The sequence below is a fragment of the Canis lupus genome, chromosome 1 (genome assembly GCF_011100685.1).
Source record: "Canis lupus familiaris isolate Mischka breed German Shepherd chromosome 1, alternate assembly UU_Cfam_GSD_1.0, whole genome shotgun sequence".
In the NCBI taxonomy this organism is placed as follows: domain Eukaryota; kingdom Metazoa; phylum Chordata; class Mammalia; order Carnivora; family Canidae; genus Canis; species Canis lupus.
Window position 1 is genome coordinate 55,319,770 of NC_049222.1, and position 13,192 is coordinate 55,332,961.

Below are 13,192 nucleotides of genomic sequence, written 5' to 3' on the forward strand. Positions count from 1 at the left end.
ATAAAAAGAATCACAGGAACAAATCTGTTATCACGTATAACATATACTTGAAAGGCGCATTGATGAAAGCAGAGCCGCCGTGGGACGAGAATATGCACATAAATCAGTGGGCAAGAGCCCTCCAAGGAATAACTGCAGAAAACACACACGGACTTAAAATACAGCAGAAAAATACTGAACAGCAGTTACAAAGAGATAGATTAGTTAATGACTGTTGTGGGGAAACCAGCCCTTTGGGGGAAAACGCAGTTTAAAGCCTCACTTCCCAAGTACACAGAGTTAATTAGGGATAATTAAAATTTTCATTGTAAAAAATGAAGTCATAACAACAAAAAGAAAATAAAGTTAAATATTTATTTGACTTGCTTAGGAAATAACTTTTTAAACATAAAAAAATGCAATAAATCACAAAAAGGAACAAATAGATTTATCTCCATAAAATTTAGGATTGTTCTTAATATCCTGAGGGGAACACTAAAGGTTTGCAATAATCACTTTTACATAACTCAGGTTATTTCAAGATCTGAAATACACAGACAAACCAAAAAGTTAATCACCATGAACATAATTATGAAATCTTCCCTTTCATTTTTGCTTAGAAACAAACACTTCTGCCTTTTTCCCTAACTGGGGGAAGGAATTCTCTCCAAACATGACATCGAAGCATTATCTATATGTTTCATTATGTGTCTGTAACACTTTTGATGTTTTCTACTACATTTTAATGAACCATCTGCCCAAAAATTATTCTCAAAACTCAAGAAGTTAGTAACTGGGTAAATTATAGACTTGTTTAGGCTTACATTATTGGTGGTGATTTAACGGTTGCCATCTGAGCTAAATGTTCCAAGAAATGAGGAGGCGTAGAAAAGGACCCCAGACAGGCAGCTCAAGATGATCAGGGTAACTCTACAAGTGTGTCCTAACTTCCACAGCTCTTCCAGAGGACAGAAATGTACATTACTGTGTAGTCTTGAGGAAAATTTTCAAGTGGATTCCAAACAAAACAAAACACAAAAGCTAGATGCACTGGGGCCAGATCACGGGAAGAGCAGGGTGGTGCAAGATACTCACAAAATACAGAATCAAGAAGATGGGGAAAACCCATGACCAGCGTTCAAGCAGGTGACTCAGCAGGTGTTACATGACCTGTGTGTGAATAAAAAGAAGGCATTAAATCCACTTATGGCAAGAACATGGGGGGAGGGTAAGAAGGCCACAAAGCCCAAGCTCAAGACCCAAAGTCCATACTCCAACTCCATGATTTAATTATCCTGTGGCCTGGGTTCATGGCATCCCTTCTCTGAGCTTCAGTTTCCACCCAGAAGTAAGAGTAACAGTATTGTAATCAGCAGCACTAGCAGCCTCATGTGTCTGGATGCCACAGCCCCATGGTGGTGATGGAGCCTCCTGAGTTCCTGAACCGGTGGAAGAAGCATCTCCCTCTTGTGCTACTAGTAGCCCAAACCATGGATGGTGTGAGCCTAAAACCCAGGAAGGGCAGCCAAACTGAAGGAGTCAAAAGATCTCCCAAAGCTGGTCTGTGGGTCAGAAAGTGAGTGAACTGAGCGCATGGAATGAATGCGGGGAACAAGGGGGAATGAGTCTTCCTGGGTTGAAAGAGCGGTGTCCTCCAGAACACGAGAGACTCCTAATTCTGGGAAACGAACAAGGGGTGGTGGAAAGGGAGGTGAGCAGGGGGGTGGGGGTAACTGGGTGATGGGCACTGAGGGGGGCACTTGATGGGATGAGCACTGGGTATTATGCTATATGTTGGCAAAATTGAACTCCAATAATAATAATAATAAAGACCATTAAAAAAAGAAGAAAGAAAGAAGAAAGAAAGAAAGAAAGAAAGAAAGAAAGAAAGAAAGAAAGAAAGAAAGAAAGAAAGAAAGAAAGAGTTGAGTCCTCAGGGACCAGCTCTCATGTGCTGGGAGCTGCCTCGTGAATGGGCGTGCCAGCTGTGTGTGGAGGCACAGCGTTTGATACATCACAATCAGCCACCCAAATATTAATTTATTCTATCATTGTTGGCAAATGAGTATTCATACTTCAAGTCTTTCTTCAAAATTAGCTTCTCTTGAGGCTTTTCTGTATTCCAAGGCTATGGTGGACCCTTGTGCAGGTTCTATCATCCTGGGGGGAGCTGTAACATCAGCGGTGCCAGCAGCATTGTCCTTCACAGCTAAATGCAGTGCTCCCCTAGGCTGGTTTGTACAGTTTCCCCTAAATCCATACTGGATTTAGGCGCTTTATAACAATTACCTAAGTGTGTTATACTTTCTTTCACACGTGTTCCCTGATGCTTTATGCCACCTGTTCACTCTTCTGACCTAGAATCAAATGATTGGAGAACAGAAGCCTTGATTTACAAATTTAACACCTACAAAATGCCTGGGAACTTACTTACTGAGTTAATAATATGAATCATTGTTGTATTATATCTTAAAAGCTGCTTCCATCACAGAATCATCAAAGCTCCTTTCAGGTGGGCCTATGTGCCAAGTGGTCTAAGGGCAAGCGAAGGTCTGGAAACAGATATGTAACTGACCAGCTGGTGGAGAGGAAAGTGTCATGATGTACTTACTGAGGAAGTCCGCAGGCTAGACATAGATCGGGACCAGCCTAGGAAGAACCAGACTGTGAACCAAAGGATGAGAAGATATTTTCACACTGGTTGGCAGCATGGATAGGAGTATATTAAGGATTAAGTAAATTGCATTTTAAAAGAAAAGTTAAAGTTTGGTTTCACCTCTCAACAGACCAACCTCTTGATTATAATAATCATTGACTAAATACAAAAACAATTACCCACAGACTCTGAGAGTAAACTAAAATAAGCATATTTTGGAAGGGAGACACAATTTGGGAGAAAGAAATGCCACATGGTGAGTTTCTTGTTTTACGACTTTTAGTCGTAGAAACAGTATGGTATGGCTGAAAACTGTGATCAAAACCCACAGAGACTTCTGTTCAGCCAGGATGGAGTAATAGAGGCTGGATTTACCCTCCTGTCTGAAACAAAAAGATACATAAACAAATATATTTTTCAAATTATGTGGAACAATGGATATGAGTCATATTTTCCTGTTTCTTTGTGTGGTTGACAATTTTGATTAGATGCTGGACATTTTCAATTTCAGCTCAGGACACAGATACCATCAACCACTTATTTGAGAGAAGGGAATTGGGTAAAGTGAGCCTTAAGACTTCCCCACACTATTGCCTGGAAAGTTTCCAGGTGACAGAGTAGGAAGCAAAGTCCAAACAGAGCTTAGTGGTTCCCCTGAATTTAGGAGACACAATTTGGAATTTGGGAAGATTAAAATTTCTAGTTTTAAAACCAGTGAAGATGAAGCCCCAGAAATACAAAGAGATGCACCCTTGAAAATGTGGCTGATACTTATCTGTGCATGTATATGGGGAGAGTACCAGGGGCCAGAGAAAGAGTCATTGTGAAGGAGCAGCCTGAGGAGAAAGACCACCTAATACATGTGCATCAGTAAAGTCCTCAAAAGAATACTGCCTTAGTAATAGGAATAAATTAGCCCTAAACTCAAGGCTATCCTGAACCCATGTAACAGAGTTTTCAAGCAAGCTTTGAAGAGATTAAACTAAATATAAGTAACTAAACTGCATCCCCAAACAACGTTCAACAATACTGAAACAACAAAATTCAGCACCCAACAATGGCAAATTTAAAATGTCCAACATCTGGCGCAGCTGGGTGGTACATTTGGTTAAGCAACCAACTCAGTTTCAGCTCAGGTCATGATCTGAACGTCCTGGGATTGAGTCCCAGGTCAGGCTCCCTGCTCAGCAGAGAATTTCCTTCAGGATTCTCTCTCTTCCTCTTCCTGACCCCCACTTGCTCACATACTCGCTTCTCTAAAATAAATAAATAAATCTTAATAAATTAATAAAATAAAATGTCTAACATCCAATCAAAAATTTTTAGCTATGCGAAGAAACCAAAAAAATACAAATAACAATAACAACAGAAACAGACTCATAGGGCAGCCTGGGTGGCTCAGTGGTTTAGCGCCGCCTTCAGCCCAGGGCCTGATCCTGGAGACCCCGGATCGAGTCCCATGTCAGGCTCCCTGTATGGAGCCTGCTTCTCCCTCTGCTTGTGTCTCTGCCTCTCTCTCTCTCTGTGTCTCTCATGAATAAATAAATAAATAAAATCTTAAAAAAAAAAAACCAGACTCATAAATACAGAAAACTCATAAACACAGAGAATATATTGGAGAGGAAGCTGGGAAGATGGGCAAAATAGGTAAAAGGGATAAAGAGGTACAAACTTCCAGTTTTAAAATAAATGAGTTATAGGAATGAAAAGTATACCATAGAGAATATAGTCAATAATATTATAATCACATATGGTGACAGATGGTAATGATACTTACTGTGGTGAGCATTTCATGATGTATAGAATTGTTAAATCACTATGTTGTACACCTGAAATAATAATATTATATTGTATGTCAACGGCAAAATGTTTTGAATTTTTAAAAAATGGGAAAATATGACCCATAATCAGTAGAAAAATCATCAAAGAAACAGATTCAAATGATAGAGATGAGGGGCACTCAGGTGGCTTAGTCAGTTGAGGTTCCACTCTTGATTTTGGCTCAGGTCATAATCTCAGGGTCATGAGATCGAGCCCTGCATCAGACTCTGCACTGGGCCTGGAGCCTGCTTAAGATTCTCTCTCTCCCTCTGCCCTCCCCAGCCATGTCCCTCTCTTAAAAAGAAAGAAAGAAAGAAAAGAGAAATAACAGAGACAATAGAAATATAGAAAAAGATATTAAAACTGCAATTATAAGTATGTACCATATGTTTAAGAAGGTAGAAGTAACCATGAGTGCTATACAGAGAAAACCCAAAGTTATGAAAAAAAAAAGATTCAATGGAATTTCTGTAGATGAAAAACTATAAAACTGTCAAAATTGGCACAGATCACAAAAAAATCTAAATAATCCTATGTTTATTAAAGTCATTGAATTAATATCAAAAAGACTTTTGATATTTGGCCCAGATAGTTTTAGAGTTGAATTCAAAAACTGTATAAAAAAAAGTAGTATAAATGTCACCTAAATTCTTCCAGAAAACAAAGAATGGATAAACACTTCAATTACTTCATGAGTCCAATCTAAGATTAATATGAAAATGTGGGGAATCCCTGAGTGGCTCAGCGGCTTGGCACCTGCCTTTGTCCCAGGGCATGATCCTGGAGTCCTGGGATCGAGTCCCATGTCAGGATCCCTGCATAGAGCCTGCTTCTCTCTCTGTCTGTGTCTCTGCCTCTCTCTCTCTCTCTCCCTTTCTCTCTCTCTCTCTGTCTCTCATGAATAAATAGATAAAATCTTAAAAAAAAATGTGACCAAAAACATTAACAAAAACAGAAAATAGGATGAAAAGTACTAATTAATAACCCTCATAAACACAAATTCTTAACAAAATACTAGCAAATATAAATTAAATATCATACATATTTAATAGTATATATTTAAGAATATATATTTAAGTTGGGTTTATCTAAGAAATTCAAGACTGGTTTAACCTTGATCAAATAAATTCCCCTGTTAGTAAGCAAAAACTAAAAAAAAGTAATTTCCAATTAATAGAAAAAAAAAATAAGAATACCCACACAATTGTTTTAATAAGTTCTGAAGAAGCATTTGACATAGTTCAATACCCATTTATAATTAAAGAAAAAAAGCCCGTCAGAAATTGATGAGAGTCTCTTCCCTCCGATGAAAGATCTGCAGCTAATGTCATCCTTAATGGTAAATTACTAATACTTTTTCCTTAGGAGCAAAAAATAAGACAAGGATACCTATCTCATCAATGTTTTATTAAACATTGTCCTGGTGATTCTAGACAGTGCAGTGAGCAAGATAAAGAAATAAAAGACATAATGGTCATAATGTCATTTGCAGATGATATAACTATGTATATAAAAAATCGTAAAGAATCTATGAAATAACTGTAACTAATTGGGGTACCTGGGTGGCTCAGTGGTTGAGCATCTGCCTTTGGCTCAGGTTGTGATCCCGGGGTCCCGGGATCGAGTCCCACATCAGGCTCCCCGCAGGGAGCCTGCTTCTCCCTCTGCCTATGTCTCTGCCTCTCTCTGTGTCTCTCATGAATAAATAAATAAAATCTTAAAATAAAGAGAAATAATTGTAATTAATAAATGAATTTAAAGTAGTGCTAGATTATTACATTAATAAACCAAATTCATATTCATAGCAAATAATTGGAAAATTAAATTTAAAACAAGTCCATTTATAATATCATCAAAAATATTTAAGAAAATACTTAGCAAAAGATGTATAAGACTTCTACACTGAAAACTATAAAACAGTGTAATGAAAAAATTTTTAAAAACCTAATGGTGAGATATGTCATCCTCATTGATTGGAAGATAGTATTGTTTAAGATGTCAATTCTTCTAAAATTGATCTGTATATTTAGCACAGTAACTCAATCAAAATCTCAGCAGATTTTTTTTAAAGATTTATTTATTTATTCATGAGAGACACAGAGAGAAAGAGAGGCAGAGGGAGAAGCAGGCTCTTCACAGGGAGCCCGATAGGGAACTCGATCCCAGATCCTGGGATCATGCCCTGAGCCGAAGGCAGACACTCAACCGCTGAGCCACCCAGGCATCCCTCTCAGCAGATTTTTAAAATAAAAATTGGTAAGTAGCTTCTAAAATTTATATAGAAATTCAAAGAACCTAGAATACCCAAAGAAATCCCTTAAGAAAAAAACCAACTAGGAGAACTTTAACTTCCTGATTTAAGGATTTGCCATAAAGCTCCAGTAATCAAGACTTTATGATAGTGGCATAAGGACTGACAAGTGGATGGAATAGAATGGAGACCCCAATAACAGACCTTTATTCATATAGTCTCTCAATTTTCAATAAAAGTGTCAAAGCAATCCCCTGAGGAAGAGACAATCCTGTCAACGAATGGTGTTGAAATAACTGGATTTCCATTTTGTAGGAAAAGGAAACTTGATTCCTTGTCATACCATATACAAAAAGTGATTTATAATAGATCACAGTTAAAACCATAAAACTTTTAGAAGAAAATATAAGAGAAAATATTTGTGACTTAAAAGCAGTCAGATGTTTTTAAGTAGGTCACAGAAGGAAATAACCACAGAAGAAAAAAATTAGATTATATTCAAATAGAAACTTTTCATCAAAACACACCATTAAGGAAACTACTAGGTAAACTACAACTTTTCTTTTTCTTTTTTTTTTTTTAATAATAGTCACAGATAGAGAGAGAGAGAGAGAGAGAGGTGCAGAGACACAGGCAGAGGGAGAAGCAGGCTCCATGCACCGGGAGCCCGATGTGGGATTCGATCCCAGGTCTCCAGGATCACGCCCTGGGCCAAATGCAGGCGCCAAACCACTGCGCCACCCAGGGATCCCCGCAAACTACAACTTTTTAAGAAATTGCAAAACAAATATCTAAGAATTGGTTTGCAGAATATGTGAACTACCACAACTCAATAATCAAAACATAATCCTCTAAAAATGGGCAAAAGACTTGATTAGCCCCTTCATAAAATAAGATACAGGAATAGCTAATAAGCACAAGAGAAAGTGCCTAACGTTATTAGTCATCAGGGAAATGCAAAGTAAAACCACATGAGAGGCTACCACCAACTTACTGGAATTCTTACAATTAAAAAGATCAATACTGCCAAATGTTTGCGAGGATGCAGAGCAATGAAAACTCTTACACAGTATTGTTGGGAGAATAAATGACGTAACCACTTTGGGGAAAAGGTCTGCAGATTTTTTTAAAAAATGAAATACACTCTCTGATTCAGCAATTCCATTCCTACGTATTTACTTGAGAGAAATAATACGTATCTCCTCAAAGGACTTGATCAACAATTTTCAAAACAGCTTTATTCATAATAGCCCAAATGGGGAGAATCCCAGCTGTCCAGAGACAGAGTGGATAAGCAAACTGGTAATTTCATACAGTAGAATACTCGCCATCCTCAAGACGAAGAATCTCGGGATTGCTGTGAAGACGTGGGTAGATTAGATAAGGCCCTCCTAAGGACTTGCAAGGACTGATCCCCGGAACCCTAACTGTGTTAGCTTACACAGTGAGGAGGAAGCATTGGGGTGCTCATCAGCTCACCTGTAATAGGGAACTTATCCCGAATCACCCAGGTGGGCCACTGTCATCAACTTTCCTTAAAAGTTGAAGAGGGAGGAAAAGAAGTCAGAGCAGTGCCCTGTGAGGCCAGAGAGGTGATGGCTGGCTTTGGAGATGGAAGACCAGGGTGTAATTGTGATATGATGAATATAAATTTCGGTCTTCGGTTCCACCCTCATAGCTCCCCAAACCCTTGTGATTTCCTCAGTGATTGATTAGAGCCATAGGGGCAGCTTTTGAGTTATATTTGATTTTTGTCTTCGGTTCCTGAAATATTTTCAGAACGATAAAGGTGAAATGTGTGTCTTTCGTTGTTCATAACAAACTCTGAGCATATGTAATGAGGCGACTTTTGGAAAGCCTCCGGATGACCTAAGTCACCAGGGAACCAATCATGGGATTAGAGAGCTGGAACTTTCAGCATCACCCCCAAGCTTGGGGAGGGAAGGGGCTGGAGGTTCAGTTCATCCCCAGTGGCCAGTGATTTAATCACTTGTGCCTGTGCGATGAAGCCTCCATAAAATACAAAAAGGATGGGGTTCAGAGAGAGAGCCCCTGGGTTCATGAACAAGAGCACATCCCTGTGCGGGGAGGCTGGTTCACCCCAGATGCCACGGGGACAGACACTTCCGCACTTGGGACCTCCTAGACCTCACCTTCTGTATCTCTTCACCTGGCTATTCTTCTGTGTTATTCAATACCATTTTTAATAAATCAGTGATGTAGGAAGTAACTGTTTTCCTGGGCCCTGTGAGCCACTCCAGCAGTCATCAAACCCAGCAGGGGAACTATCAGAAGCTGCCATTAGCAGGTCATCAGCCTGGACTTGGACTTGGCATCTTAAGCAAGGGGCTGTCTTGAGGGGCTGTGGGGTCTGTCCTGCCTCTAGGCAGACGCTGTCACAACTGAACTGAATTGTAGGAGACACCCCTACCCCCACCCCACCCCCGCCCCCAGCTGGTATCCCAGAATTGCTTGCTGTGGGGAGGACCCCACCCACATCTGACCACACATGGAGTACAAAGTACCCTGTGAGCCTTAAGAGAAAATAGGAGTTGGGTTTTGTTTTGTTTTCTATGGGCAGAGAGTGGTGGAGGATGAACCAAAAACTGCAGGAAGCCTCTACAAACTGTTAAAAGGCATGAAAACTCTCCCCCCTTACAGCCACCAGAAAAGAACCAGTCCTGCCTTACCTTGATTTTAGTCTGGGGAGGCCCAGGTCAGCCTTTAATCCCAGGGAGGGTGAGAAGGTAACGTTGCATTGTTCAAGTTGCTCACTTTGTGATCATTTGTTACAGCAGCCACAGAAATCCAATACAACTAAGTGGAAGGATTCTGATGTGAAATGGCAAATACTGTATGGCTCCAATCTTGCAAAGTTGTAAAATAGGCCCATCTCGTGTATGATGGGAGAAAAATCAGCAGAGTAATGGGGATGGGGATTAACCATCGTGTCTCTATCTCGATAGGGTCAAGGTTACGAAAGTGTGTGTGTCGGCTAAGCCAGTTAGTGGACACTTAAGATCTGCATTTCACTGCATGCAAATATTACACCTAAAGTGAAAACCTGTAAACAAATGTTAATCTAGGTAAAGATCTGTATGAAGAAGTATTTATGGGGAAGTATAGAGATGTCAGCAGTTTATTCTGAAATGGGTCAAAAATAAGATAGCTCAGTGGATGGACAGAGGGTTGGCTAAGTGGACAGAAGGCACAATGAATGTAGTAAGACGTCAGTAGTAGAATCTAAGTGATGACTACACAGGTGTTCACTGAGGTATTTCTTCAACTTTGCTGTTTGTTTGAAATTTTTTATTTTTTTAAACAGGTAACGGGTTGGGGCAGCTGCAGTGGCTTAGCGGTTTAGGGCCGCCCTCGGCCCAGGGTGTGATCCTGGAGACCGGGGATCGAGTCTTGTGTCGGGCTCCCTGCATGGAGCCTACTTCTCCCTCTGCCTGTGTCTCTGCCTCTCTCTCTCTCTGTGTCGCTCATGAATAAATAAATACAATCTTAAAAAAAAAAAAAAAGGTAATGGGTTGGATCTGTATAAAGAATGTGAACAAAACTTTGAAACAGAAAACCCAAAGCTGTAGGTCATTGGTTAAACCATTGGGAAAACTTAAAAAAAAAAAAAAAAACCTTGATGTCTGAGGCTCCCAAGGATTTGAGAATAATTGGCCTAGGCATGAATGATTTTTTTAAAAATAATCAGATTCCATTTTGTAACCAGCATTGAAAATCCCTTTGATGTGCAGCAGAGGAGAGAGGCAAGAAGAGAAATTTTTTAGATGATTTCCTTTACATTATGGGACACAGCTACATTTTATTTCCCTCCTTAGGTCTGTTTGTATCTTCCAAGTGCTCTTCAATAATCCTGTATTCTATAATAATTAAAACGTTAGTCTTTAAAGCCCAAGGTCAATGCCGTGGTGATGACGGCTGGATCCTGAACGGCCCACACAAGGACCAGTCCAAAGCAAAGCCAGAATTGCCGGGGTTGAAGAAAATAAACCAATTTGTTGGTATATTGCCCCAACAAGTTTTCGACCAATGCTGTCTTGTTTTTACCAGTTTTATAAAAACACAGGCAATAAGACACTGGAATTTAACAGCTTTTCATCTGAAGAATTGCAAGGGGTCTCTGGGGAGGAAAATACAGTGACAAAAGAACAATGGAGTCCAGAAAGGGGAGTGGGAGGAGGGTTTGCTTGTGTGCATGCCTGTCCGCACCGGTGCCTACGATCCCTTCGAGGGGGTGGGGAGCACGTGCTCCATGCCCGGGGAAGGACAGCTCAGCAGGTCCTCAGAAACGTCCACAGACTGAAGGCACCTGCCACGTCTAGCCTGGCCGCAGACCCTGCTGTGCCTGACAAAGTCCCCCCACCCTCAGCATGTAGTTTGAGACCCAGTTGTTCACCTGGTCACCCCACTTCACAGATTAAACTCTGAGATCCAGCATGGTGGAGAGACCTGCCCAGAGTCACTCAAATTTTTTTTAAAGATTTTATTTATTTATTCATGAGAGACACAGAGTAAGGGGGAGAGCAGGGACACAGGCAGAGGGAGAAGCAGACTCCATGCAGGGAGCCCGATGTGGGACTCGATCCCGGGTCTCCAGGATCACGCCCTGGGCTGAAGGCGGCGCTAAACTGCTGAGCCACCCCGGCTGCCCAAGTCACTCAAATTTGTGGTAGAACAAAAACCTACATGGATTTGTCATCCAGAATATTTCTTCCTGCCTGTGGTCCTGGCTGAAGACAATCGGGTCTCATCAGTTGAGACTCCTTGTGTTCTACTTTCCAACAAACACCCTCCTGGAAAAAAAAAAAAAAAAAAAAAAAATTAGCCCTTACAGAGCGTCAGCCAAAGGCCTATCGGGCCTGAAATAACAGGGACGCACGACTGTTCACATAGAGTCCTCGCATTACCATCGCGATCGCTCATTTTCCTCTCGAAGGAGGACGGACGCCGACTTTGAGGAGGACCTGGGACACTGAGGCAGGCCCCGGAAAGACTAGAGAACATGTTTTTATCCTTTTCCAGCCTTGAGCAGGTAAAGCTGGGCCAGGAGGAGAGAGCAGAGCGCACACGCGGGGTGACTAGACCTGGCGTGGGTGCTGCATCCCGTGGGAGGGCCCACCTGGAAGCCGTGGGTGTGATCTTATCGGGAAACGGGGGCTTCGCAGATGTAAGAAGATGCAGCCATGCAAGATCGGGGAGGCCCTCATCAATCACCGGTGTCTGATAAGAGGAGAGACCTCAGGCCCGGGTGAGGCCATGCGCAGGTGGAGGCCGAGGCTGGGGGTGCGCAGCCACAGACAATAAACGCCCGGAGCCTCTGTCAGAAAGAGCACACAGGCCTGCCACCCCCTTGACCTCGGGCTGCTGGTCCCCAGCACCGGGGGAGAGCAGGCCCCGGTGTGGTAATGTGCTCCGACAGCCCCAGCGAAGTAGCACACGCCAGACCTGGCGTTGGAGCTACAGCTCGGTTCTCCAGGCTGACATGCAGACGGGCTGTCCCAGCGTGGGTGGCGGGCCAGGAGTGACAGCTGAGCACATTCCTGGGGCTCCACATCCCCTCCGCTCTGACGAGAGCCTCTCTCTCGGGGTGGGCAGAGCTCACAAAGGCCACGGGGGTGGGGAGGATGGCCAGGTGCCCAGAGGACCAGCCTGACTGTCCTGTGATTCCCACCGTGATGGGGGAGGGAGCACAGAGGAGCTGCGGTTCCCTCCTGTGCCCCGAGGCCACGGGTCCCTGTTTCAGGACCACGTCTTGGTCTGTGTCTCCGGAGCCGAGGAGATAGATGCCCAGCCTGTTTCCCTTCCAGCAGCATCTCCACCTGGAGTCCCACCCAGAATCCGGGGGGACCGCTGCCAGGTGTTGCTCATTGAGAATAAGTGAATTTTTTTGATCTTACATTATTATATACATATATGTATCTGTTTTATGTACAATAATTGGTTCTATCAAATAATCATACCAAGGCCTTCTCCTGGTAATCTTCCTCAAGATAGATTCAGGTGAGATCAGGTATTTGCACACTTCGCGGACTAACCACACTTGAGACTTTGTGATTGATTTCAGTTTTGAAGCCATGCACACAATTCAAAATATACACAAACTGGATTAAAGCAATAAAGTGGGCTGAAAGAAAGCACAGGACTTGGAACAAATAAACTGTATTTTGCTAGCATTGGAGCCACCATGTGACCAGCAAATGCTTGGTGCGTCTCAGAGCTGTTTTACTGTAGTGTGAGGGGCTCCTGAACGCCTACAGTGTGGGTTGTCGTGAGCAGACCCCTGAAACTAAGTATTCATCCCAGGGCTCAGAGAGAAGGTGCACACTTCAGTGCTTGGGGACGCGGTGGACAAGAGGCGCTGAGAGCAAAGACACGGTCTGAGATAGAGACCAGGCTGTTGGCTGCGGGGCTGAGCCTGGGGTTACAATTCGGGGGCAGGGGATGGAAGGAGGTCTGTGAACTCAAGT

General features: G+C 42.4%; 1 protein-coding gene and 1 long non-coding RNA gene across 3 annotated transcripts in view; both read right to left on the minus strand.

The window, feature by feature from the left end:
• Window positions 1-340: 340 nt before the first annotated feature.
• LOC119870667 lies at window positions 341-4,467 on the minus strand. Its single transcript, XR_005353096.1, has 3 exons — window positions 4,413-4,467; window positions 2,591-2,643; window positions 341-1,149 (listed from the first exon to the last, which is right to left on the minus strand). It is a non-coding gene; the product is annotated as an uncharacterized LOC119870667 (long non-coding RNA).
• Window positions 4,468-11,261: 6,794 nt separating this feature from the next.
• The window catches only part of RNASET2 (ribonuclease T2), a 41,386-nt gene continuing 39,455 nt past the window's right edge, over window positions 11,262-13,192 (minus strand). The window contains exon 11 of one of the 2 annotated variants that reach the window (XR_005353795.1): window positions 11,262-11,518. Coding sequence is in view for 1 of the 2 variants with exons in the window: in XM_038526534.1 (XP_038382462.1) it covers window positions 11,408-11,518 (111 nt within the window). In the remaining variant the exon portion in view is untranslated. The remainder of the gene's footprint in view (window positions 11,519-13,192) is intronic. The other variant, XM_038526534.1, reaches the window with a different exon arrangement.